General features: G+C 45.6%; 2 protein-coding genes across 2 annotated transcripts; one reads left to right on the forward strand and one right to left on the reverse strand.

The window, feature by feature from the left end:
* Nucleotides 1-470: 470 nt before the first annotated feature.
* LOC135622312 (phosphatidylinositol/phosphatidylcholine transfer protein SFH9-like) lies at nucleotides 471-9,062 on the reverse strand. Its single transcript, XM_065124060.1, has 13 exons — nucleotides 8,612-9,062; nucleotides 6,191-6,290; nucleotides 4,709-4,975; nucleotides 4,538-4,615; nucleotides 4,341-4,442; nucleotides 4,216-4,265; nucleotides 4,014-4,113; nucleotides 3,818-3,889; nucleotides 3,616-3,729; nucleotides 2,964-3,042; nucleotides 1,304-1,659; nucleotides 1,107-1,181; nucleotides 471-849 (listed from the first exon to the last, which is right to left on the reverse strand). The coding sequence occupies exons 1-13, from the start codon at nucleotides 8,827-8,829 to the stop codon at nucleotides 784-786; spliced, it is 1,677 nt and encodes a 558-aa protein (XP_064980132.1). The 5' UTR covers nucleotides 8,830-9,062; the 3' UTR covers nucleotides 471-783.
* A 3,037-nt stretch (nucleotides 9,063-12,099) lies between these two features.
* LOC103996712 (probably inactive leucine-rich repeat receptor-like protein kinase At3g28040) lies at nucleotides 12,100-17,908 on the forward strand. The gene is made up of 3 exons (XM_009417680.3): nucleotides 12,100-13,010; nucleotides 14,138-16,164; nucleotides 16,255-17,908. The coding sequence occupies exons 2-3, from the start codon at nucleotides 14,561-14,563 to the stop codon at nucleotides 17,711-17,713; spliced, it is 3,063 nt and encodes a 1,020-aa protein (XP_009415955.2). The 5' UTR covers nucleotides 12,100-13,010; nucleotides 14,138-14,560; the 3' UTR covers nucleotides 17,714-17,908.
* The last annotated feature ends 9,515 nt before the right edge of the window (nucleotides 17,909-27,423 follow it).

Genomic DNA, 27,423 nt, shown 5'->3' on the forward strand with positions numbered 1-27,423 from the left:
TTTAAATTTTCTAGACTCCTCTTTTGCATTTGCTGGATCCTCATAAAATCTTGCATCCGAGATTTAAGAAGATTAACATATAGAACGGTCATCCAAAATTAAAGGCAAGTCATCCAATCAAGAATGTGGTTTTGGCAGTGGAGCATAGAAACTTCCTATATACAATAACCACTCTCATCTTATCATGGAATAATTCTTTGAACGTATGCTATTCCTGTGTGGTATATCTGAATGGTACAGCGTATATGCCTGCATTCAAGTCAAAAGTACCAAGGATAAAAAATAGTTCACTACTCATTACTCATAATGCAATCACTGAAATTTTCGAAAGAATATATGAAACACAAGTACCCACAAACCCTCACCATTCTATGTTTAAACAACAAGCAACAGTAGGAACCTTTGCGAACCTCTCATAACTTTCTCCTTTGCCAGGACTGGAAAGAGCAAGCGAACTTTAGAAATTACAGTGACAAATCACATATCAGTTGAGTTTCATTAATATTGATGAAGAATGTACAGCTTGAGAATTGGCTCATTGTTTATTTCTTGTGAACACATCTCATTTCATTCTGTTCTTTATTTCTACCGACCTATAATCTGTATTCTATAAATTGTTCGGCAGTAAATGGCGCAAGCTTAAGCTTTACTTTGGTCAGTTCTAAAGCAGACCAACTACCAGAAAGCTGAGAAGCTACCGCTTAAATATTGAGAAAACCTTGAGATTACCAGCAAGTATACCAATAGATGAATCTGCACAACGTTTCCATGCTGTAGAGATACTTAAAATGAATCTTCTGACGTCCCTCCAGGAATGTATTTACAGCCCTTAAACCAGCACGACTTGACCTGCAGTAAACCAGCAAACTGAGGATGTTAAAATGGGTCACCCAGGAATTGTGTGTTTGGTGGGAGGACTGCTTTTGCAATTTGAAAGCAGGAAAACCAAGGTTGCAATGGAGCAAACCCGCTGTCACAATGGAGAAAAATGGGATAACTTGGCAATCCACTAATTTTGCTTATGAAGCAAGGCAATGGTGTGATAATATTATTCATCTATCACTTCTACAGTCAATTTAGCATATTTACTTGGATTGAAAACCTACTTGTGAGGCCGTCTCTCTCAAGATATCCAGTGACTCTTCCAGTTCAATTTGCTTTTGTGAAGTCACTTTCACCACCTGCATGAACCAACAACTGGCATATAAGCCAAGAAAATACATGTGTAAAACAATTTCAAGTGAAGGTAAAACCATTAGTGTCCAATTCATTTGGGAGAGAAACAATCAAGACAAGTACTAACATCCTTTGTCTTCTGTAGGTCATGCTCTATAGACTGAATGCGGTTTAATGACTCTCGAATCATGATGTCTTTTTCTTCAGGAATCCTCGTAGGTTTTCTGTTTATCTCAGTGACCAGTTCTTCCAACTTCTGCAGCCTCTCCAGGAATTGTAGGACACAGTCCTCTGGGACATCATGTCTGGTAAGGTGGTATATAGAATTTGCATTTGCTGGATCTAATCTTTGATGATCTGATGACCTCACATTGACCACTACATTTGGTAGTCTACAGAAAACATACAAAACTGCTAACAGTTTCATAATGATCTTGCTGACAGCTTCAGTCACCAACACAAGGAACTTATCAACTGAACCACCTGCAAAGGGACACCCTTCTTAGTAAACTACAGTTGGTTCATCTAGAAATGCTCGGGGCTCATTGGTCATGGATGCTACAAGAAAAGGACAAAAAAATACATATGAAGAGTACTTGTTTAGATTTCAAACTCATGACAAAACCAAAGCCACAGACGCCATTTGTTCGATGCCTTAAGCACATCATGCTGAAAAGCAGCTAACTTCTGAAGAATGATGCAAGTAAATTGAGACTCAATTTGGCACAAAAGTGGAATTAACATTGAAAAGGCAGAACAACAGGACAAGTTTAAACTTTAATCATCTTGACACCTAATAGATCAAAGATCAGTTGCAATGCTAGGTGTTGTACTAACAGTAAGCAGATTTGCAAAGTGTATCATTCTGTTGCAGGTGTACCTGATATTCTTATTATATTCAAGCTTTTAATTGAACTGGAACTATTAGCTGATCAAACATACAAAATATGCTTACCAGTAACCAGCATTTTGGTGAACTTAATACCCTTGTCACATTTATTGGCTCCAGATTCTGCTGTTTAAGGGTTGAAAATTGGTCTAAAGATACAATGTTTTCCAATGACAAATTTATTCTGATTTATTGGCATTATTAAAATAAAATCTTGTAAGATTTTGCTAATACTTTATTTACATGTAACTTAGTGTCCACTCACACAAGTTTTAGAGAAGAGAAGTGTGACTAAGTTTTTGCTCCCTCTTTCTACTAAGCTGTTTTCAGCAAGGTCATACAGACATATTGACATTCAGAAGGCAAAAAATTTGTTAAAATTAAGTTTCATTTGAGACCCAAAAAATGGGAAAATAATATGATTGTCATCACAACTGAACATGGGGTGGAATTTCCAAAGCATACATTTTGATTCTATCCTTAATGGAACTCATGGATGATAGTTTACTGGCATGACATGGAAACCCATGCCACATGACCATTTGGTGATATCACATGCTGCCCATGGTACAATTGAGAGACATTAATTTTTGTGTAGATACATGTGTGAATGTAAAATCACCAAGATTCTAGAATGTTAATATAATTAACTTTTCAACAATCAACAAGAACGATGAAAAATATAAATTACAAGAGCATGCAGAAAACTTCAACTAGGATGCAGCATTAAAAGCACTGCACAATATAAGTACTCCATAGACTCCAAAACAACCACAAAAAGTTAATCCTATAAAACTTTGAAACATGAAAATAGAAGTGCATCATAGACTCCAAAACAACCATAAAAAGTTATGCCCATAGAACTTTAAAAAATGAAAAATAGAAGTGCATCGCGTACCTCCAGGTCTATTACGGAGTTTGGTTCGAGTAGCTGACCTGTTAGAAGGCAAGTGTTCATTTGTCCTGATCGGAGAACACTGAAAGAATCATAAAGACAGTTCAATAGTTAAAGTATGTCTAACTTTTGCAGTCATGATCATACTTAACAATGAGAGCAAGTACCATAAAGCAGCCTTTCCTGCTTCAAAATAGAGGTTTATCTCATATTTATCTAGTGCACAACTATGTATATGTAATAAATGCTTATGCATATATGATTAGGTTAGATGCTCCCCCTGTAAGCTCTAAAGCAAAAGGTTGAAATTATATTTTACAATCCTCTTCCTCCCTCTCTTCTCTCTGTCCCTCCTCTACTCTTAATTATTTCTTGAAGATTACAATATTGCCTTCCAACAGATATAGCAGGCTACTAATCCTATGACAAACACATTCTGTGTAAAAGAATGGATGAAAAAATAATAGCATGCTTATTGCAACACAATTTAACATATTCATCTTATCATCCACATGTGCATGTTAAAAACCAGAACACATGCATAAGGACAAGCACAATCATTCAATCCATGTTTTTTTTTTTTAAATATTCTCATACAAGTGCAAACAGATGGAGAACCTCAGCCAAAGAAGACAGATCATTCAAGGTAACTCACATTTTCATACACTGGATTTGACTGTGTGTCCAGCAGAGGAATTGACTGAATAGGGGAGACTGAAATTTTTGAATCAGATTTTAATTGAATGTTACTGTTTTTATACATTGGGACCTGCAAATATGGTTAGTCCATAATTAGAATAGTTGTCTTATCCAGAATATTGGAATTCATCTAGCACTTGAAAGAGATGAGACTTGACCTGACGAGTCAATTTCGTTTCATCAATTGGATTGTCTCTATTTCTCGAGCTTGTGATTCCAGAATGAACTGCCTGGAAGATGAATACATGGAGTATTGTAACGGTGATTTTTGTGAAAGACTGAGGGAAATTAGAAAAAGTTGCTTCTTGTAATTTCTAAGACATCAAAATATATAAGCACTTTGATAGTTCATACATCCATGAACTGAGGGTCACTCCATGGTCCTTTATTAGATGTAAGACAACCTCCCTCGTTTGAACAAGTGCAAGAGCCACCAAGAAAATCAGGTAGTTGACTGTCATCAACACAAAGTCAAGATGAAACACTTTCCATTTAGGTCTAGAACCCAAAACCACAGAGCATGTGACTGAATTTACTTAAAGGGAAGAATAGAAACCTCATCTCAATTAATTCAAGTAATGTATTCTGATATCTATCTCCTAATACCTGCAAAATTAGGTAAATGACTGAAGTTACAGCATAAACATGTTTGGGTGTAATGACATATCACATAGAATCTACCACTATCTTTGCTGTTGTCCTTGGATCAATTAAGCCTTTTATAGTGTTCCAAAGTAATCTGAAACCACTGCCAGCATTAACAATAAACAACTTATGCAGTATCTGCAACAACAGGAATAGTATTATGAGAAAGAAGTAGGTTAAATTGCTTGTGTCCACTACCAAACTGGTCATACGGTAACCACAACACTTATCACCTCAGGGTAATTGTCACTGTCAATTTTCTGGATTCGAAGAACAACATCACGAGCTAATTTGCCAACACTCATCCAGTTCTGGACAATCAAGTTTGTCAGGAGGAAACAGCAGTCACATCAAATAATGTTAACTCATGTTTAACTAGAAAGGTAAATCCAGTACCCACATACCACTCCTTGTACATCTAAAATTGTTGTCATTGTGTCAATATGCCTTTTGGCTGCAAGAGAGCATGCTGGATATCTCTCAGAAAGGATCTTCTCTATCACCTGAACATGGTACTTTATAAATCTTTCAACTGTGGTGACAGTAAGAAGTTTGTTGGGGTCGACCATTCCAAGTCTCTCGATATACACAGGTCTACCATCTTTGTCCACACCATGAAAACCATGTGGATAGTAACGAAGAACTTCATCCAATTCACTGAACACAAAGTCCTAAGTAACATTGTTCAGTTAGACAATTAAAGCCACAAAATTTGGTAGTTTAGAATTAAACCCCTGTAGAATAATGCAGGCTTAACTTCTCTGTTTTAATTAACCTGGTTCCATAATAACAGGATAGAAGAGGACATAGAACAATCATAATAGTTCTATCATAAAACAACAATACCCTATTCAATAATTGTAATCACTCATTTCTTAAAAGCATATTTATATATTTTGAATTTGGGACTAGAATTTTCAGCTTAGAAAGCAGTATTGTGTTTCACTGCATATTTATTGCTTAAGAGGTATTACTTGTTCTGTCTTTAGAATTCATCTTTCTGTTAGTAAGATTCGCATGTATCATGCATCCTAGTTTTTACTTATTTTTTGAATTTTAAAGTTTAAACACTAAATTCAGTTTCCTGTACTTTACAAAGAATACACTTATGTTTCCAGGTATGGTTTGTATTATTGGTCCATACCGATGTACCGACCAACTGTTAGTATGGTATGTACCGAGTTGTACCGACCATACTAACATATAGTACATTAGAGTGTACCGATGTACCACTACGCTTCAGTACGTCAAACCTTATTTCTGAGTATAGGATCTATCACACAGTTGTATATTTAGAAATCAGTTGTCCATAAATCCAGTCTAATGTGCCCTCGGTTCTTGAAGTCCAGTGTTTTCAGTTTAAAAATAAGTAAATTTTGCAATAAACCAACTTCCTGTAATAACTATTGAATTCTTGAATTGTTGTTGCTGTTGTTGTCAAATTTTGATAATTGTTTCGAAGTTTATATTTAATTGTTACAGGTGATGTACTAGTGGCCCTTTGGGTTTGATTAGAGATATGAAATCAAAAGTTTCTTTAAGCGTTGGCAGTCTTTGGTAATCATAAATGTCAATTTTAGCAATTCAAAAGAAATGAGAAAAATATTGTGTGTACTAAATTTTCAAGTTGCATCGGCTGGAGTCTCCTGCATTATCTGTCCTTTTTAAAATTTCAAGTCATAGGTATGTTGGAAAACCATTATGTGTATGACTTATGCATACTACTTCAATCAAATCAAAATTTCATGTAGAACACAACTGTTTCTTTCATGATGTAAAAACCTGTTTGAAACTGGACTACAAACAAGTTCATAGGCATGACAGTTTGGATGGTCAATAATCATAACCATAAAAGCGGAAAGAAGGATATCATCACTTGTTCATACTTGCAGGATAGTATCAGCACCAAAGTCCATCCTCCACTGAAGCATCTCTGACCACATTCGGATTGCTTTCTCGATATTGAACCCTCGTGCCTTCAAAAACCTGTAGCAATCATTAATAAAATATATATAAAGCACATTCCAATCTGAAGAAGAGGGCTGGGATGATCAATTGCTCAGGTATATAATCCTAAGTATGGAACAGATGGATTCACATTGCAGTTTAAAACTACTAGATGTTATAAACATATGTCATAGATTAATCCCATTATAGTTGATACTTGATAGTTTACTCGAGGTATAGGCAGCATCAGAATCAAGAACATGAAGCCATTTTGTTTCTTGAACAACACACAACATCAAATATTTTATTATATATCCGAATTTGCCTATGCATTCTTAGAGTGATCCAGACTAATCTGCCTATGGAGATACTAAAATATAGAAATCAGCAGATTCACATGAACCATGTATGTAGACTTCTATCTTCAACCCCTTCTCCTCTCACATCAGCCCCTATAAAGTTTTCAGAAGCTTGGATGAGATACCTTGATAGGATGTCTTAAGGCAATCATTCATAAAAGCATGATATGCAATTTCGAATGGTATCGCCTAGTACGGGTGGTATGTACCGATCCGATGGCATACCGGTATGCGGATCGCCCGCTATCGGACGGAACGTGCTACAGTGCACCCTTGTATACCGCTCGGTACATGGTACCGTACCATACCGAGCCAACCTCAAAACACCGGTACGGTACGGTATTGCATACCTTGGTTACAACCTGTACTAATAGGATAACTGATCCATTAACCTTATTGAACCTGAAACACTATTTCAAAATGATTATACTTAAATTATAGTAATATGCTCATCTAACCTTATAAAACAATTCAGATCTTCTTTCACTTCTGATGTGGGACTAAACTAAGATATCACAATCTCTCCACTTAGAAGTTTAACATCATTGTCAAGATCCGATCATGAGCCAATATCAAATTCTAGCATTGTGCATGTGAGGCATAGGCCCATGAAGCCATCACACCATGGTACTTCGTGCTAAGATACGCTTTTCCTACTTTGGCTACTCACCATGCCCATGTCTCATGTCCCATGTCCAATACTAGGTCCGCTATAAAATTATTTATCATTAATCGATCTGATAGAATGATTAACATATTAACCTTGTTGAGCCTGAATGACTAGTGCAAAATGCTTAAGCTCATGTTAATAGTGCACTTATCAACCCTTATAAACTAGTTCAAATCTTCTCCAACTTCTGATGCAGAACTAAACTGTCATGCTACATTCTGCAACTTTTAGGAGACAAATAGCAGATATCAATCAAAGTCAAGATAAACCACATGAAGCAACAATTCATTTAAACAACAATCAGCAGTGCAAATTAAAACAATTCAGAGGGCAACTATTACATGAGGCAGCAAAAGAATCTATTACAAGAATTGCAAATTCTGCAAAAGTACAAACTCAGCAGACAGGTCTATCCAAGGGTTAATTCATCCGCATAAGATGATTTAATGTTTGAACATCACTGATAGTAACAACAGAATGAAGACTACTCAATGCAATTTCATTATGTAGATATCTAAGAAAAATACAGCACCTTTAGTATCGGGAGATGTCAAAAATGTATCTCTTCTGTTGTATTACTTATAACAGCCTTAACACTACAAAAGGAGTGGCCCAGTGTATAAGGCTTCTAGCACTGTAGGGTGTGAAGAGGGTCGTGTCACAGAGGAGCAAACTTACTGTGACACCAAGAGCCTTATATATTATCTACATGATACATCACCCTAATGGAGGCTCAAATGTTGCAACTTCATCCATCATAAACTATATATCGGACTTGAGCTCACTCTTCCCTACAATGATTGTCGGGAGTCATTATAAATTGCAACCAAAGAAATCACTAGTCATTTGTGCAGAAACACCACACGATGACAAAAAGTCATTATCACAGTGCAAACTCATGTAACAGAGAAATTGCATGATTGAAGATAAATCAGCCACTGAGGATGGACATATAGGGCTTCTTATGTTATACTTCCCTGCTACTTGCGATAGTGAGCCTTTCGTCTTTGAGTGGTGTTTCCGCACAAAGACTCTATAGACATATATTACATATATATATAATAGTAATCTGACATCTAATCACCATCATTTACAACCCAGAACATCACCTTCTGTAAGAACTGCAGCTGCAAACTGATCAAATCTCCGGTCCATGACTAAACATATAATTCTGAAACTCCCATTAGCGCACATGAAAAAAATCAACCGCGTGTCATATAGCTAATTTGGTATCGAAGCCTAATACCACTATCGCTAGCATGCATACGAGATCCATTCAACAAAAAAAAACCAATCAGAAATGGTATGATAGATCGGCGATCGAGACTGACCGCTTCATGGTATGGTAATCGTCATGGCGAGCGGGCAGCAGGTTCCGATCGATCAGGGCCTTCCGGAAGACCCCCACGGCCCTTTCCTCCTCCTCCGACGAGGCGTCCGTCCAATCGCATGCGGAGGCGGTAGCTGAGGCCGAGGAATCCACCCTCTTCCCTCTCCCTCTCTTCCTCGCGCCATCCGATGCGCTACTCCTCGACGAAGAAGGGATCATTTCCTCCTCCTCGTCGATCTCCCTCTCTCTCTCTCTCTCTCTCTCTCTCGTCCCACCCGGATGGCTAATTCCAAATCCTCCTCCTCCTCCTGGCGGCCCCGAGATGGAATCCAGGGGCCGATGGGCGAATATATGCTCAATTCTTCGTTAATTGGAATTGAATCGGATCAGATATGAGGCCAACTCACACGTGGGAAGCGCGACCTGGCGCCAATTTTGCGCCGTCGTTGGAGTATATCTATTGCTCCGTAAAAAGAAAATACAGGAAAAATAGGAGAGTCGGTGAAATCGAGCGAGAAGACGAGGCGGAGGCCGACGGAAACGCGCCAGTCTACGCCCGATGGGACCCACCATTTTGTCACCGGCCAACGTGCGAGTGCGCGAGTGGGTGACGTCAAGCAGGTGCGAGAACAAAAATACAAGAAAAAGGAGAGTCGCCGAGGGACGCGCGCCACTCTACGGCTGTGGGATCCACCGTTTCGTATCCGATGGACGAGCGAGTGCGCCGACGGGTGACGTCGAACGAGATGAATGTGCGGCCACATTGTTCCAGGCGACGAGGACGCGAACTCCAACGCACCACTCGACGCTAGCGGGACCCACGATATATTCTCCTACCGATGCGCGAGTGGGAGAGCGGGTGACGTCGGGCAGGTGCTCCAACATTGTCGGAGATAAATGGGCTTCTATATTGTTCCAGGCGCGGAGGTGGCGACCGAAAGGTACACCACAAGACACCAGCGGGACCCACTACATTTTCTTCCACCGATGATCGAGTGCGTGAGCGGGCTGAAATCGACCTCTAAGCGCGTGGGACCCAGCATTTCGTCTCCCACCAACAAGCGAGTGCGTGAGCGGGTGATTGCCGAAGAGGTGCGAAAACGTTGTGCGAGATAAACGTGCCTTTCACGTTGATTCGGGCGAGCGGATCGTGTTGAGCTGCCTTCCTTTGCTGCGGAAAATACCAGTAATTTTTTTATTTTTCCAAAAATAAGTGACCATCAAAATCTAAATTATTTTAAAATTTTCAAAAAAATAAAAGTAAGAATACTAGCAATCCCGTTCGATGGTTTTCTCGATAAATCTTCGACGAACAATAACATGAATTCTATATATCACATAAATCTTATCAATTTTATTACAAAATTTTGAATATCGATCTGTATCGACGTATTGAGCTCTACTCAGTACATACCGATGTGTATCGTCGATATGTTAGGATAAACCTTAAAATCTTAAAAATATCTTCACCTATTATGTTAGTTTAGTGTGTACCAATTGGTATGCCTCGATAACGATCGAAATCCGGGACGATATCGGTCGGTACACCTCAGTATCAATCAAAACATTAATATTACTCGATAGAGGACAATCTGTATATCGATATCCTCTTAGACCGATATGCACCAAACGATACATATCGAAAATGAGAACCCTGCTTTATTATTGAATCCTAAATCACTCTAATATTTTTTTAAAAAATTCATTACATAATTCCTCTAAAAGAACAGTTCATAATTGAGTTTCCTAGTGTATATATTGATTGAGTAATAGATATATAGAATTATGAATAAACTTTATACATTTGATCGGGACAAACGCCACAGCATCTTCAAAAAGAAATCGGCTCAAAATAATCAAAAGAAGACAAAAAGGATATAGTCACTTTTTTTCCCTTTCATACAAATGGAAGCCTAGTGGTCTAATTGTTGATACTTGTTCCCTCTCATGGGGGAAGAAATGATGCTTGAAGCCTCTATCAAGCTAACTTCCTAAAAGAAAAGCATCAATTCCCATGCACAGCTTTCGGTGCTAACTTCGCAATTTTCCATACATACTCGATTCAGTAAGATTCATCAATAGTGAATAATTGCATAAAACAAAGCCCAAAAAGAATTTACTATTAACTTTAAAAGTAAATTATTTGGTTATGACCTTAACTTATTTTATTTATATAAAGCTGATTGGATGCTTCTAAACACATTAAATATGTTTTGGACACGTAGAAATAGAAAATAAGTGTCTCATAAAGCTATCAAAATGGACGATAGGTAAATATCAAGGATTAGAATCCTTGATGTGATCAATTTGGTTTCTCATAAAGCCTTGAATTAAGTTGCCCTTGTAAAGCTTGAAACTAACAATCTCTAAATGGGCTTGATTTGATCGAACATAGGCTTAACTCGACTCTGGCTGAAGCTTGATAAGCTTTGGAGGATCTAATTATGCGAGCGACTCTGATCGGAAGAAGGATTCGAGCTGGCATGTTAACTTGATGTGAAGAAATTAATAGTCTTGACTCAATGAAAGAAAATATCTGTATCTCATATATTGTGTTTCGTACGGGTGCATTTGATAAGACCAAGTTTATATTTGTTTATTCATTTTAGATATAAGTGGGTATAGAATTAAGACATATCTTATATAGTATTCATTTTATAATCATATATATTCTAGGATAATTTTTCAAAAAAAGGTCCTCAAGTTTTTAAAATTTTTAATTAGCATCCTAAATTTGAAAAGTTTTCATAGATCATCCTTTGTTCAACCCCTAATCGTGTCATCGTCCGATCAGTTGCTCCCTCGATGGGACCCACCCAACGACGGAGGATGCAATGACCCCATCGCACCTTGCTCAACCAACAATAGAGTAGCTCTCATCGCTCTTACTCAAGTGATAGCAATGACCTTCACCACCCTTATGTGAGTAAAGGCACAAGCAATGCTATGTAGTATCTTCGCGATCAATAAAGATAGTGAGGGTCATGGACCAACCGGAGTTACGTAGCTTCCTCATGCTCCTTCATCACTAATACAATCTCTTCATGTCCTTTTCTCGTTATCAATCATACGCAAGAAAGGAGAGGGCGACTTGCCCTCACAACTAATTATGACGATGAGGATTAGGAGGTCTGAGGTTTAGGCATGACTACGACTAATGCGAATGGAGGTACAATTAGGATTGGGTAGAAATTTTTGAAAATAAAAAGATGAAATCATCTTTTCATACGATTAGAGGTGCTCGTAGAAAATTTGAAAACCGAAGTGTTATACTCAAAATTTTAAAACTTATTTTTTTTTCTTCCAAAAATTAGTCTAATATTTTATTTATATGTCAGTAGCATGTTCAGTAAACTTCAAAAGTATCGTGTTTTGATTGCCGAACTGACGTACATTATGGTATTAGGATGAAATGTTTTGAATTTAAATCTTCTTCGTCTCAAATATGCCTAATTACCTATGAAGAGAAGCATTGGTTGGAAATCTTAGGTGTTGGACGATGACATGTTTTGCACCTCTTCGTCTTCTCTAATTTGTTTAGCAGCAGGGGGCAGAAACAAGGAGAAAAGGGTGGAAGCGACAACTATCGTCGTCGTCGACACACGAGCACAGCCGTGACCGAAGGAATGCGGTCGGTCTGCCAACAATTCACACCGTGAAAGCTGCAGTTCGCAAGGGACTGCTCCATTTAAGTAAGAATTAGGTGCAACAACCCCAACTCGCAGCCGCCGTTCACGAGATCCACAGTAACGCTGCATGTGAGTCTCCCTCCTCGCTGTTCATCCTGCACGGAGACGGAGGAATCGTTCATCTTGTCTTCTCCGGCGGCAGGGACACTTTATGCGATGCCAGCGAGCGAAACTTGGCTGTTGTTCGTCGCTTTCTTTGGCCGAACCATGTCGAACACTATCATTTCGCCGTGCCTTGTTCACCAATGTCCGCGAATCGTTCGACGAAATTACCAACAGATGCCGCTTACAGTTACAGTGACGCGGAAAATATAATTAAGGGTGTCAATGGAAGTAAGCAACAGTCTGGTCATTGCCAATGGGGATTGCGACAAGTCTTACTTCAACTCCATCAGTTTGCATTGTTCTTCCTTCTGAACGGAAAGAAGAGTCACGCCATTGCCACTAGATCTCATTGTCAATGTTGATTGGTCAGAAGCCAATTTGTTTGCGATTATTCCATATTTACCTGACATTGAAGGGATGGGGAGATCCACAGAAGCAAGTACACATGGACTGCACCAGAGACCAGAGAAAAGAAGCACAACATAAATTGCTGCTCACTGCAACGAAATAGTTATCATACAGAATGTCATCATCATCATCAGTACAGATTCGGGAGATGTCATCAATTGGGAATCCAAATTCTGGACCTAAAGAAAGAGACCTCAGGTACACACTACACTACTGGACTTGGTTGGATGTTAGTATTGTTTTTCTTACTACCAATGAAATTTATTTTGCTTTAATATACCAGCGAAGGTTCCATGTTGAAATGATTATACAATAATTTTGTTTAATTTGCGCTTAAATAATCGTTCGTTCGTTCTTCTTGTTTATTATTTTACATCATACACTACTTATGTTTTGTTTGTTATATTCACATTATAATCCTTGAAATGATAACAAAAATATTCTTGCAATCTGTGTGATCGAGTTCTGAGTTATAAAAATAATCCCTCTTTTTAAGACATAAGATGAGATACACCGATTCTCCTCCATTCTTGTATTTAACCATATTAATGTGCATAGCTTAGAATCCTAATCATCCATGTCTTCTTATCATATAATTTGATAATTTTACGTTTATTCAAATGTGGCATCAGATCTTGATTTTTATTTAATGAGAGCACAGAGTCCTAAAATTCATGCTTTTGTATCATATATAATTTTGTAGAAAGAAATAAAAAAAGCTCATTTATAGCACCTGTGGTTGTTTTTTTTTTTCTTTTGTTATAAATCACAAGTGGATTTACTATTAATAATACAGTGTTAGGGATAATTCAAAGGGGGTGTGTGGTCTCATTATATTTTTCTTTTCTTTATGTTGGATATTGTTAATTAATAGGGGAAATGACACTTGGCAGGTGGTAATACGGTCGACGGAGAAGGGACAAAAAATCAATTAATGACCAGTGAAATATTAAGAATGTTCCCTCGTTAATCTACTATAAAAAATTACCTTACGCATGTTATTCTTTACTAAATTTATTTTATTTTTATCGAAATTAATTTAAGCATCAGATAGACGAAGTTAGAAAATCCATTCGAAGTCAGCATTTGCGTTCTTTCTCCTATCATTTTTCATTGTTGAAAAGATAAAACGATGCATTTCTACATATGATTTATGGAATAAATTTACTATCAATAATCAAATCTTAATGTCACTCCCCGTAGATCCAAAAAAAAAAAAAGGGCTCCCCGAAATAATTTTTTTTGATTGGGTTCCCCTAAATTACTTGTTTTGATCTCTTTGGAATGGATTTAGGACCACGCACTCTAAAACAGTACATGTGCAGGACCCGCCCGAGTGGGTCCCACGTGCGGGAGGCGAATGCGGTTCATGCTGTCGTGGGCCACCTGCCCTTGCAGCATATCTCGTCTCTCGATTAGCCGATAACCAACTGCCCAACTGGGGCGCATCACATACTGGCTGGCGGTGGATCAGGCAAGATGTAGCACACCTTGCAGCAAACGCTCTGTTGTCTCACGAGGAGTTCCCTCCATGCATTCCTCCAAGAAGAGAGGGTAATATATACCCGGTTGCCATCTTTAACCTTCGCTACTCCTCAGTCGCTAGCGGACGAAGAGCCTACAGTCCCAAAGAACGTGACTTCCCTTCTCGCCTTCATTGCTCTTGGTGTTTTCGATCCCTCCAGCTCTCTCCGCAGCTGTCCCAGCCGCAGAAAGACTCGGATGAATCAGTCGTGGGACAGCGGAAAATGATGGTGAAACGAGACGCACCGGTGCATAGCGGCAGCTGTTTCTTGAAGCAGCCGGAGAGGATGATGAGACTTCCTGATGTGCTCCTATTCCAAATCCTTCTTCTGCCGGTGTTCGCCTGCGCCGTGGATCTTCCGGCGCCGCTCAACGACGAGGTGATGGGCCTCATCGTGTTCAAGGCGGCGCTGGAGGACCCGACGGCCGCGCTGGCGTCGTGGAACGAGGCGGACGCTACCCCGTGCGGCTGGGCGCACGTCCGGTGCGACCCTCGCACGTCCCGGGTCGTTCGCCTCGCCCTCGACTCGTTCTCCCTCTCCGGCCCCCTCCCCCGCGGCCTCGACCGCCTCCCGGCCCTCGCCGCCCTCTCCTTGTCCAACAACAACCTCTCCGGGCCCGTCCCCCCGGGCCTCTCCCTCCTCCCCGCCCTACGCTCCCTCGATCTCAGCCGCAACGCCTTCTCCGGCGGCCTCCCCGGAGACCTCGCTTTTCTCCCCCCCATCGTCTCCCTCGACCTGTCCTCCAATATGCTCTCCGGCCCTCTCCCGGACTCCCTGTTCTCAGCCGCCACCTGCGGCTCGCTCCGGTTCCTCTCGCTCGCCGGGAACCGCCTCGAGGGCCCCTTTCCGTCCGCATTGTCCCGCTGCTCTTTTCTGCTCTACCTTAACCTCTCCAACAACCGATTCTCTGGCTCCCCGGACTTTGAGACCGGCCTATGGTCTCTCTCCAGGCTCCGAGTGCTTGACCTGTCCCATAATTCCTTCTCCGGACCTGTTCCCGATGGCATCGCGAATTTGCATCGCCTCAGGAACCTCCAGCTGAACGGCAACCGCTTCTCGGGAACCATCCCAGCCGGCGTCGGGCTCTGCCGGCACCTGAGCATCTTGGATTTGAGCTACAACTCATTCGAGGGAGCCCTGCCGAGCTCCATGAGGTACCTCGGTTCGTTAACTTCTCTCAAACTGTCGGACAACCAGTTGTCCGGAGACGTTCCTGCGTGGATCGGAAACTTGACGACCATTCAGCAGGTGGACCTGTCAAACAATAAGCTCGCCGGGAATTTGCCTGCTTCTCTCGGCGGCCTAAAAGAGGTGAATTACCTGAGCCTGTCGAACAACCTGCTGACCGGAGCTATCCCGGACACGGTTGCAGGATGCACGAAGCTCTCTGAGCTGCATCTGAAAGGGAATCGTCTCAACGGCAGCGTTCCACTGGGACTGTTCGACCTCGGGCTACAGGTTCTCGACTTGTCATCGAATGAGCTCACTGGCACGGTGCCTGCAGGATCGACATGGATATCAGAGACACTGCAGTCCTTGGACCTCTCAGATAACAAGCTCAATGGTACCATTCCGCCGGAGATGGCGTTGTTCTTTGGCTTGACGTATTTGAACCTCTCGTGGAACGACCTCCGGACTCAGCTGCCGCCGGAGCTCGGGTTGTTTCGGAACCTGTCGGTGTTGGATCTCCGAAGCAGTGCGTTGTATGGCTCGATCCCTGGAGATCTCTGTGAATCCGGCAGCCTCTCCGTCCTGCAATTGGATGGCAACTCTCTGACAGGTCCAATTCCTGAGGAGATCGGAAACTGCTCGTCCTTGTATCTGCTGTGAGTAATTTCATTCTTGGTGCTCCTTTAATGTGATGGCAGATGCGCGTACTTGTATTGATTCTGATTCGATCTCTCTTTGTTTCTTAGGAGCTTATCGCATAATAGCTTGAACGGTTCGATTCCGGCGTCCATGTCGCAGCTAAAGAATCTTGAAATCCTCAACTTGGAGTTCAACAACTTGAGCGGCGAGATACCGGAGCAGCTCGGTGGCCTGGACAATCTCTTGGCGGTGAACATATCGCACAACCAGCTCATCGGCCGGCTTCCGATGGGCGGCATATTCCAGAGCCTGGACTCGAGCGCACTGCAAGGAAACCTCGGCCTCTGCACTCCCCTCGTGATGGAGCCATGCAAACTGGACGTCCCCAAGCCGCTGGTCCTCGACCCCGACGCTTACGCCCGAGGCAACGGCAACGGCCTGCCGGCGGTAACCAATCCGGCGATGCCGATGCGGCACAGAAGGTTCCTCAGTGTCTCGGCCATCGTCGCGATCTCGGCTGCCGTCGTCATATTTCTTGGAGTTATGGCGGTCACTCTTCTCAACATGTCGGCCCGAAGGAGAGCAGGGCTGATGGAGAATGCATTGGAGCGCGTGTGCTCGAGCTCAACGAGGTCAGGGGGGTCGGATCTGGGGACGATGGTGGTGTTTGGTCCCGGAAGCAACCTGAGACCAGAGGATTTGGCTGTTGGCACCGAAGCCTTACTGGCCAAGGCCACCGAGTTAGGCAGGGGAGTGTTCGGGACGGTGTACCGAGCTTCCGTCGGCGAAGAAAGGGTGTTCGCCATCAAGAAGCTGTCAACAGCTAACATCGTTCAGCATCAGGAGGACTTCGATCGCGAGGTCCAGAGACTAGGAAAGGTGAGGCACCGAAATCTTATGCAACTGGAAGGCTACTACTGGACGCCGGAGCTGCAGCTGCTGATATCGGATTACGCTCACCATGGGAGCTTACACTCGAGGCTTCACAAGAGGACCGAATCGACGCCACCGCTTCCATGGCGCGATCGCTTCAAGATCGCGCTGGGGACGGCTAAGGGCCTCGCTCATCTGCACCAGTCGGTCCGCCCTCCCATCATCCACTACAACCTCAAGCCGACGAACATCCTCCTGGACGAGAACTGCGACCCAAAGATATCCGATTTCGGGCTCGCCAGGCTGCTGCAGAAGCTCGACAAGCACATCATAAGCAGTAGATTCCAGAGCGCCATGGGCTATATGGCGCCGGAACTTGCGTGCCAGAGCCTGCGGGTGAACGAGAAGTGTGATGTGTATGGGTACGGGGTGCTGATCGCGGAGCTGGTGACGGGGAAGAAGCCGGTGGAATACGGAGACGACGATGTCGTGATCCTGATCGACCATGTGAGGGCGCTCTTGGAGCAGGGCAGAGTGTTGGATTGCGTCGACTCGAGCATGGGGGAGTTCCCGGAGGAGGAGGTGCTGCCGGTGCTCAAGCTGGGACTAGTATGCACGTCTCAGATACCGTCGAGTAGGCCTTCCATGGCGGAGGTTGTTCAGATACTACAGGTGATAAAGGCACCACTTTAGAATGATCGACGTGAGCTTCCTGATGCCATTGCCACAAACTGTGCCTCTCGCCACTAGTTGCTTTCCTTCGAGCTGCTTCACCGATGCAGCATTCCCAGATCATGCAAGGGAATTCTATTCCAAATATTTCTAATGAAATGATCCATTTGGTGTAGGACTCATGTTAACATGGTTATTTGGTTGACAGCTGTCTAACATCCGGATCTGAAAGCTTGTGTGATATTAAGTATCGGAGAAGGAATTCTCGAAGCATTTTTAACGATAATAATTGTTGTTGGAAATAACTTTAAGCCGTGGTCTCATGATCGACACAGCTCGGTTCGAGTCCGGATGACGGGGATTTCCCTGGGGCGCTCCTCGGGCCTGCTGAGGCGGTCAGGTGCGGTGTCCGATCAGGACATTGTAGTCATCTCCTCCGGGCAGGAACTCCTCGCCTACGCGTCTGGTGAGGACCTTCGGCTTCGCACCTACACAAAGGTCGGGCCGAGGCGCTCGGCCCGACCCCTCCGACGATCAAGTTAGCAGATGTGGAGGGGGTTTGAGATGAAGAAGGGTTTTTGTGTGTCTGTCTCTCCCCTCTTTCTAATGAATGAGATGATATTTATAGGGAAGCATATTGCTTCCTGAGCTGCCCGCTTGCAGGGGGCAAGCTGGTAGCATCTGACTTCGTGTTGGCGTGGCGTGAAGAATTGAGCTTTGGCAGGATGTTAATGCGCTTCGGTCGGCGTTTCGGTCTGCATTGACCAGGTGATGTTGCGTGAGGCGTCATCTGACGTCAGCCGGGTCTTATCATAGTTACTATCCTCATCATATTCCCCCCCTCCCCCCCCCCCCCCCCCCCCCCCGAAGAAAGTCATGCCGTAAAAGGGGGGGTCCGAGGCATGGCTTCGGCTTTGAGAAACTGTCCCAGCCGGGCGCCTTGCCGGAGGTGTGGGAATCGTGGAGTTTAGTAACTAAGAAGGGTCGGATGTGCAGCGGTGACCTAGGTAGCATGCGGTCGACGAGCACACTTAGTAAGGCAGGCCGACGCATTGTCACGACCTTAGCTGGTTTTGCCTAAGGCGTGCTGTAACGGACAAACTTCTAAACAAGATGTTGGATGTAATGCTTATGTCTGTCCGTTGTCTTTTGGCATGTTCATGCCTTGTATAGCAGGTAGAGGGGCGGTCGAAGGCTTATAAGTCCCATTTTAGTTGGGTTGGTGGCCTCTTTAGGCTTGTAAATAAAGGTTGTGTCATGTGGACACATTCGAGAGCTTTTCGGTCTGTAATGGACCATTTTACCCTTTGTTGTGCAACTATTCAGAGCTTGTAAAGTCTGTTTGTAACTTGCATTGTCTATGAAGTGTTTTTCAGACATGTTTGCTTGTGGATCCCGATTGAGGCATTCTTTTTAACCCGTTCTCTCTTTTGTTGGTCCTAAGGGACAATGGGAGGCTTCGGGGAGGCTGACCTTTGCGGACGGACGCGCGAGGGTGCCGCACGCCTTAGGCAAAACCAGCTAAGGTCGTGACAATATGGTATCAGAGCGGGACAAGCACTCATAGAAACACTTGACATGCAAACGTGGGGGACCTAGCGGGGCTGCGTTGAGGGCAGTCAGCACACGCGCGACCGTTTGAGGGAAAACGGGCATGGAGATGTAGGGAAAAGAGTCGCTTAGAGGAGCGGGCATCTAACATTGGCATTCAGTGGAATGGCCAACCCTTCGCGCGAGAGGCACCACGAGAACAGGAAAGCTTGGAAGAATTTGGAACGCACAAAGGTTGGGATGGCTGAGTTTGAGCTACGGCTCAACGTTGACAACTATACTTGATGGTGCTCTAGGCAGGCGAGGCGCTTGGCAAGAATGAGACCATCCAAGGTGGAATGAGTTGCTCAACGACCAAAAGAGTTATGCAAAGCTCACAGAGGTGAGGGGAATTGCTAACTCGAAGAATTTGGTACTCATGCATGGGCTTGTATGCGGACGATGGAATGTTCGTGGCCATCCCAAGGCGGTCGAGACTCGGCGCCAATGGAGCATTAAAACTTTCTCTTCGGCATGCAAAGGATACGTCCGTAGAAGGCTGAAGTGTGCAACGAGTTCAGCATGTTGCTAGGCCTTGAGGGGTGCAGTGGTGGCTGTATTGACGTGGAGGCGCAATCTAGCAAGTGCGTTTGCAAGAGGCAGAACAATGCACAGTTTGTTCAGCAGATCGGAGTAGTCCAAGGGGATGGTGTTCTCCGAAAACGAAGAGAGATGTTGCTCCAACGGGATAGTTATCCAGGAGGGATAAGTCTCAGCACTCCAGAGGGAGAATCATGTGAGACGGACTTCACATATTGAGGAGGGGTACCTCACAAACAACAACCCCACGAAGCTCAATGGACTGAGCAAGCAGCGAGGAGTTGCCGCATGATTACGCTCGAGAGAATGCATTGGTGGATGCATTGCGAGATCAAGTGGGGGAGCGACCTGAAGCAACTTAAATGAAGGCACACTTAGAGTCGATATGAAGATCGGACTCAAGGGAGGGTTGACCCGTGGAATGGTGGGCGCGAGGGCCACCATCGACTCAATGCAAAAACGAGGAGCGGAGCAACTTGGGTGTAACTTGGCGAAGTACCCAAGCCGCCTGAAGGGAGCCAGCAGAGAAGTTGGAACATGGAGCAGAAGCACAGTGCTTTCCTTAGACAGAGGTCAAAGACATGAACTCTTGCAGAGGCAAGGGTAGGATCATGTTGTTCCATGGGTCCTTCATCCTGACGGAGCGGACTCATCTTGCATGGTGCCAAAGACGAAGGGAGCTTCGCGGCACATGCACCTTAACTCGGAAGAGCATTTGATGGAGGAACTAAGGCGACTCAACTTGCGGAGGCGAAGTTGGGTTCAGAAGGCCTTAGCACGGGGCAAGAGGACGCAGAGGCGGGTACTCTTGAAGAATAGGCCACAGTGTTGCCATTCAAGTTGCTATGAAGGAAGCAGTGCGCAGCGGAGATTGTGCTGGTAGGGGCAGAGGCCCAGGATCCAGACAATGGTGCACAGATCAGTGAAGTCGGTGGACTTCGAGAGCTACTAGGCGACGGACTGTCCTAGAGCGGTGCTTCATCTAGGTGTGACCCAGGAGTGGGTGGATGAAGATCGATTGCCAGAGGAGCGAACAAAATCGAAGGTGGAAGGGACCCTGCGATGTATTGGCAGAGGCCACACATGGAGGGTTCACAATTCGAGTTTATTCCACAAGGATCAGAATGCAATGGAGATGTCACCAGGAGGCCACATGGTGCAGCGGATCGTGGTGGAACAGTTCGTGGCAATGCGATACACATAATCCGTCCCGTGAGGGATGAGATCATATGGAGGTATGATCGGGAGTTACTGGAAGCTCCACTTCGATGAACAACACGACGGCAAGAAGGGCTATGGATTTAAGGAGGGAAGGCCATGGTACCGCAGAGGCGGGTCTTCCGGGCGTGCATCGAATTTTGCATCGGATGAAAGCCTTGGTCATCAGCATATGGGGGCTGTGTTCCACCAAGGGAAAAGTTCGAATGCAAGTACCAGTGAGTTCCATGGGAGGGACTTGATCATACAGAGGTATGATCGAAGCAGCTGGAGAGTTGGACTGCTCCAGAGCTCATATTCGCTTAAGGGAGCCCGACAAGTCAGAGGACAAGGTCGAGTAAGCGAACGTTGCTACCAAGGAAGCTAAGGAGAACAGAATCGGTGCAAACTCTACAACGTGATGACAGAGGCCATGCATGGGAGTTGCAGTCTGTCTTTCCATCGACCAAACAGACTGCTTGGAGAACACAGAGGTGTTGAAGCAGGGGGTCGAAAGGGGCGAGGAAGCGACGACGAGTTCAGAGGGACTTAGCTACCCAAAATCAAGCATCAGTTAGAATGGAGGTGGACTTAGAGGAGTGCCACGGAGACATCTCTACTGATTGTGAAGAAAAGGGATACAAAGGCGAGGCGACGGATAGTAGGGCCATGGGCATGGCAGCGCCATGGTACCGCAGAGGCGGGACTTCCGTGCAAGTCATTGATCCCTTGCTCTCATGGAGGGAGAGCGCTTGGTCGTGAAAGGGGCCGAGGAGGGGGAGCATGCAGAGGCAATCTCCAAGTACCGAGACAAGGCTGAAGGGCAGAGGCCAAGAAACTTCGTAAGACCGGTGTCAACAAGTTTCTCATCAAGATAGCCGTAAGTGAAGGACTTCGGGTCACGCAAGAGTGCACGACCAAGGAACGAAGCAGGCAGTACACGGTGCTGTACCTTTGCTACTCAGTGGAGTAGGCGGCAGGGTTGATGGAGAAGACGGTACAATCCCAGAGGCGACCTCATCTATCAGAGAATTACTCCAAGTTGGGGTGAAAACTTCCCGCATTCCAGAAGTTCGATGGCATTGAGAAGGTGAATCACAGTAGCCAACTCAACACAAGGAGTGCAAACACTTCAAGTGCTTCAGAAGTGTGAGCAAAGAGCAGGCGAAGACTAGTAACCAGCTCGATGCATGAAGTACAACCTCGAGGAGGCGGGCGAAGTCAAAGTAACCTTTGCCTTCTCAACTCTTAAGAGAATGGGCGAAACCGAGTACCCCAGTTCTCTTATCTATCCAGCAGAGGAGCTCTGCACAAGTTCAAAGACCCTTCGAAGATAATGGAAGACAATAGTTGTCAAATCCTCACCAACGGTGATCAGTGCTACTGAGAGTAGATCGTCCGCTTCATTTCCCAACGAAATGCCAATCGAAAGCGGAAGTGATGCGAACCTACTTGGATGTGACAACTAACTGAAAGAAGAGTCAATGAGCAAATTTTGTGGAGGAAGGACCCAAAACTTCAAAAGTTTGCGAGGCGATGCTCGTTAAAGCTCCAACAAGCATCCACCCAGTTCAAGCAGCATGTGGAAATTTTGAGAGACTGGCGCAGAAAAGATGGTCTTTTCCTTCATTTGGTGGATCCGCAAGAATCGACAAGGATCAACACAACTCAGCCAACCCCCCCAATAGAGTCAGAGTCATTGGTGAGTTGTAGTAGCATGGCGGATTAAAGATTCGACTACTCAGAAACAGCAGCGGAGAGCAGCTGGGAGCCAGGAGGCTCATTGCAGCTGGAGCAGAAGATTGAAGACTCAGCAAAGGCGAAGAGTTGCAGTGTCCACAAAGGCTTCGACGAGGACGTCGAAGGGATAAGTGGGGGAGAATGTAACGGACAAACTTCTAAACAAGATGTTGGATGTAATGCTTATGTCTGTCCGTTGTCTTTTGGCATGTTCATGCCTTGTATAGCAGGTAGAGGGGCGGCCGAAGGCTTATAAGTCCCATTTTAGTTGGGTTGGTGGCCTCTTTAGGCTTGTAGATAAAGGTTGTGTCATGTGGACACATTCGAGAGCTTTTCGGTCTGTAATGGACCATTTTACCCTTTGTTGTGCAACTATTCAGAGCTTGTAAAGTCTGTTTGTAACTTGCATTGTCTATGAAGTGTTTTTCAGACATGTTTGCTTGTGGATCCCGATTGAGGCATTCTTTTTAACCCGTTCTCTCTTTTGTTGGTCCTAAGGGACAATGGGAGGCTTCGGGGAGGCTGACCTTTGCGGACGGACGCGCGAGGGTGCCGCACGCCTTAGGCAAAACCAGCTAAGGTCGTGACAGTGCGGCACCCTTGCGCGTCCGTCCGCAAAGGTCAGCCTCCCCGAAGCCCCCCATTATCCCTCAGGACCAACAAAAGATAGAACAGGTTAAAGAGAACGCCTCAATCGGGATCCACAAGCAAACAAGTCCGAAAAACACTTCATAGACAATGCAAATTACAAACAGACTTTACAAGCTCTCAATAGTTGCACAACAAAGGGTAAAATGGTCCATTACAGACCAAAAAGCTCTCGCATGTGTCCACATGACACAACCTTTATTTACAAGCCTAAAGAGGCCACCAACCCAACTAACATGGGACTATTTAGCCTTCGACCGCCCCTCTACCTGCTGTACAAGGCATGAACATGCCAAAAGACAACGGACAGACATAAGCATTACGTCCAACATCTTGTTTAGAAGTTTGTCCGTTACATTCTCCCCCACTTATCCCTTCGACGTCCTCGTCGAAGCCTTTGTGAACATTGCAACTCTTCGCCTTTGCTGAGTCTTCAATCTTCCGCTCCAGCTACAATGCGTCTCCTGGCTCCCAGCTGCTCTCCGCTGCTGTTTTTGAGTAGTCGAACCTTTAATCCGCCATGCTGCTTCAACTCATCAATGACTCTGACTCTGGTGTGGGGTTGGCTGAGTTGTGTTGATCCTTGTTGATTCCTGCGGATCCGCCAAATGAAGGAAAAGACCATCCTTACTGCGCCAGTCTCTTAAAAATTCCTCATGCTGCTTGAACTGGGTGAATGCTTGTTGGAGCTTTAACGAGCATCGTCTCGCAAACTTCTGAAACTTTGGGTCATTCCTCCACAAAATCTGCTCATTGACTCTTCTTTTAGTTAGTTGTCACATCCAAGTAGGTTCGCATCACTTCCACTTTCGATTGGCATTTCGTTGGGAAATGAAGCGGACAAACTACTCTCAGTAGCACTGATCACCGTTGGTGAGGATTTGACAACTATTGTCTTCCATTGTTTTCGAAGGGTCTTTGAACTTATGCAGAGCTCCTCTGTTGGATAGATAAGAGAACTGGGGTACTCGGTTTCGCCCATTCTCTTAAGAATTGAGAAGGCAAAGGTTACTTGACTTCGCCCGCCTCCTCGAGGTTGTACTTCATGCATCAAGCTGGTTACTGGCCTTCGCCTGCTCTTTGCTCACACTTCTGAAGCACTTGAAGTGTTTGCACTCCTTGCGTTGAGTTAGCTACTGTGATTCACCTTTTCAATGCCATTGAACTTCTGGAATGCAGGAAGTTTTCACCCCAACTTGGAGTAATTCTCTGATAGATGAGGTTGCCTCTGGGATTGTATCGTCTTCTCCATCAACCCTGCCGCCTACTCCACTGAGTAGCAAAGGTACAGCACCATGTACTGCTTGCTTCGTTCCTTGGTCGCTTGCATGACCTGAAGTCCTTCACTTACGACTATCTTGATGAGAAACTTGTTGACACCGGTCTTACGAAGTTTCTTGGCCTCTGCCCTTCAGCTTTGTCTCGGTACTTGGAGATTGCCTTTGCATGCTCCACCCCCTCGGCCCCTTTCACGACCAAGCGCTCTCCCTCCATGAGAGCAAGGGATCAATGACTTGCACGGAAGTCCCGCCTCTGCGGTACCATGGCGCTGCCATGCCCATGACCCTACTATCCATCGTCTCGCATCTGTATCCCTTTTCTGCATGATCAGTAGAAATGTCTCTGTGGCACTCCTCTGAGTCCACCTCCATTCCGATTGATGCTTGATTTTGGGTAGCTAAGTCTCTCTGGACTCGTCGTCGCTTCCTCGCCCCTTTCGACCCCCTGCTTCAACACCACTGTGTTCTCCAAGCAGTCCGTTTGGTTGATGGAAAGACATACTGCAACTCCCATGCATGGCCTCCGCCATCACGTTGTAGAGTTTGCACCGATTCTGTTCTCCTTAGCTTCCTTGGTAGCAACGTTCGCTTACTCGACCTTGTCCTCTGACTTGTCGGGCTCCCTTAAGCGAATATGAGCTCTGGAGAAGTCCAACTCTCCAGCTGCTTCGATCATACCTCTGCATGATCAAGTCTCTCTCATGGAACTCACTGGTACTTGCACAACTCTTTCGGTCGCTGAGCAACTCATTCCACTTTGCACGGTCTCGTCCTTTGCCAAGCGCCTCGCTTGCCTTGAGCACCATCAAGTAAAGTTGTCAACGTTGAGCCGTAGCTCAAACTCAGCCATCCCAACTTTTGTGCGCTCCGCATTCTTCCAAGCTTGCTTGTTCTCGTAGTGCCTTTTGCGCGAAGGGTTGGCCATTCCTCTGAATGCCAATGTTAGATGCCCGCTCCTCTGAGCGACTCTTTTCCCTACATCTCCATGCCCGTTTTTCCTCAAATGGTCGCGCGTGCTGACTGCCCTCAACGTAGCCCCGCTAGGTCCCCCACGTTTGCATGTCAAGTGTTTCTATGAGTGCCTGTCCCGCTCTGATACCATAATGTCACGACCTTAGCTGGTTTTGCCTAAGGCGTGCGGCACCCTCGCGCGTCCGTCCGCAAAGGTCAGCCTCCCCGAAGCCCCCCCATTGTCCCTTAGAACCAACAAAAGAGAGAACGAGTTAAAGAGAATGCCTCAATCGGGATCCACAAGCAAACATGTCCGAAAAACACTTCATAGACAATGCAAATTACAAACAGACTTTACAAGCTCTGAACAGTGGCACAACAAAGGGTAAAATGGTCCATTACAGACCGAAAAGCTCTCGCACGTGTCCACATGACACGATCTTTATTTACAAGCCTAAAGAGGTCACCAACCCAACTAACATGAGACTATTTAGCCTTCGGCCGACCCTCTACCTGCTGTACAAGGCATGAACATGCCAAAAGACAACGGACAGACATAAGCATTACGTCCAATATCTTGTTTAGAAGTTTGTCCGTTACAGCATGGTGTGACCTCGGGGAGCTTGGAGCCGAGGAGGACGACGCAGGTGGGCTGGCTGCGCGCATGGGGCCGAGGAGCACGATGCAGGCGGGTTGGCCGCGTAGGTGTGTCTCGAGTCATTGGCCGAGGAGCCAAGGAGCACGACGCAGGCGCGTCTCGGGTCATGGGCCGAGGAGTCGAGGAGCACGACGCAGGTGGGCTGGCCACGCAGGCGCGTCTCGGGTCATTGGCCGAGGAGCCAAGGAGCACGACGCAGGCGGGTTGGCCGCGCAGGCGCGTCTCGGGTCATGGGTCGAGGAGCCGAGGAACACGACGCAGGTGGGCTGGCCGCGCAGGTGTGTCTCGGGTCATGGGCTGAGGAGTCGAGGAGCACGACGCAGGCGGGCTGGCCGCGTGAGTGTGTCTCGGGTCATTGGCTGGGAGCCGAGGAGCACGATGCAGGTGGGCTGGCCGCGCAGGCATGTCTCGAGTCATTGGCCGAGGAGCGCGATGCAAGCGGGTTGGCCGCGCAGGCGCGTCTCGGGTCATGGGCCGAGGAGCATGACGCAGGCGGGCTGGCCACGCAGGTGTGTCTTGGGTCATGGGCCGAGGAGCCGAGGAGCACGACGCAGGCGGGCTGGCCGTGTAGGTGTGTCTCGGGTCATTGGCTGAGGAGCCGAGGAGCACGACGCAGGCGAGCTGTCACCCGACATTCCGGGCCCTCCTTCTAGCGCCAATTTGTTGTGGGAAACAACTTTGAGCCGTGGCCTCGGGGCCAACGCGGCTCGGTTCGGGTCCGGACGACGGGGATCTCCCTAGGGCTCTCCTCGGGCCCGCTGAGGCGGTCGGGTGCGGTGTCCGATCGGGACGGTGTAGCTGTCTCCTCCGAGCAAGAACTCCTCGCCTACGCGTCCGGTGGGGACATTCGGCTTCGCACCTGCACAAAGGTCGGGCCGAGACGCTCGTCCCGACCCCTCCGACGATCAAGTTAGCAGATGTGGAGGGGGTTTGAGATGAAGAAGGGTTTTTGTGTGTTTGTCTCTCCCCTCTTTCTAATGAACGAGAGGGTATTTATAGGGAAGCATACTGCTTCCTGAGTTGCCCGCTTGCAGTGGGCAGGCTGGTAGCGTCTGACTTGGTGTTGGCGTAGTGTGAAGAATTGAGGTTTGACAGGATGTTAATGTGCCTCGGTCGACGTTCCGATC

Source organism: Musa acuminata, chromosome BXJ2-9, assembly GCF_036884655.1.
Source record: "Musa acuminata AAA Group cultivar baxijiao chromosome BXJ2-9, Cavendish_Baxijiao_AAA, whole genome shotgun sequence".
Lineage (NCBI taxonomy): Eukaryota > Viridiplantae > Streptophyta > Magnoliopsida > Zingiberales > Musaceae > Musa > Musa acuminata.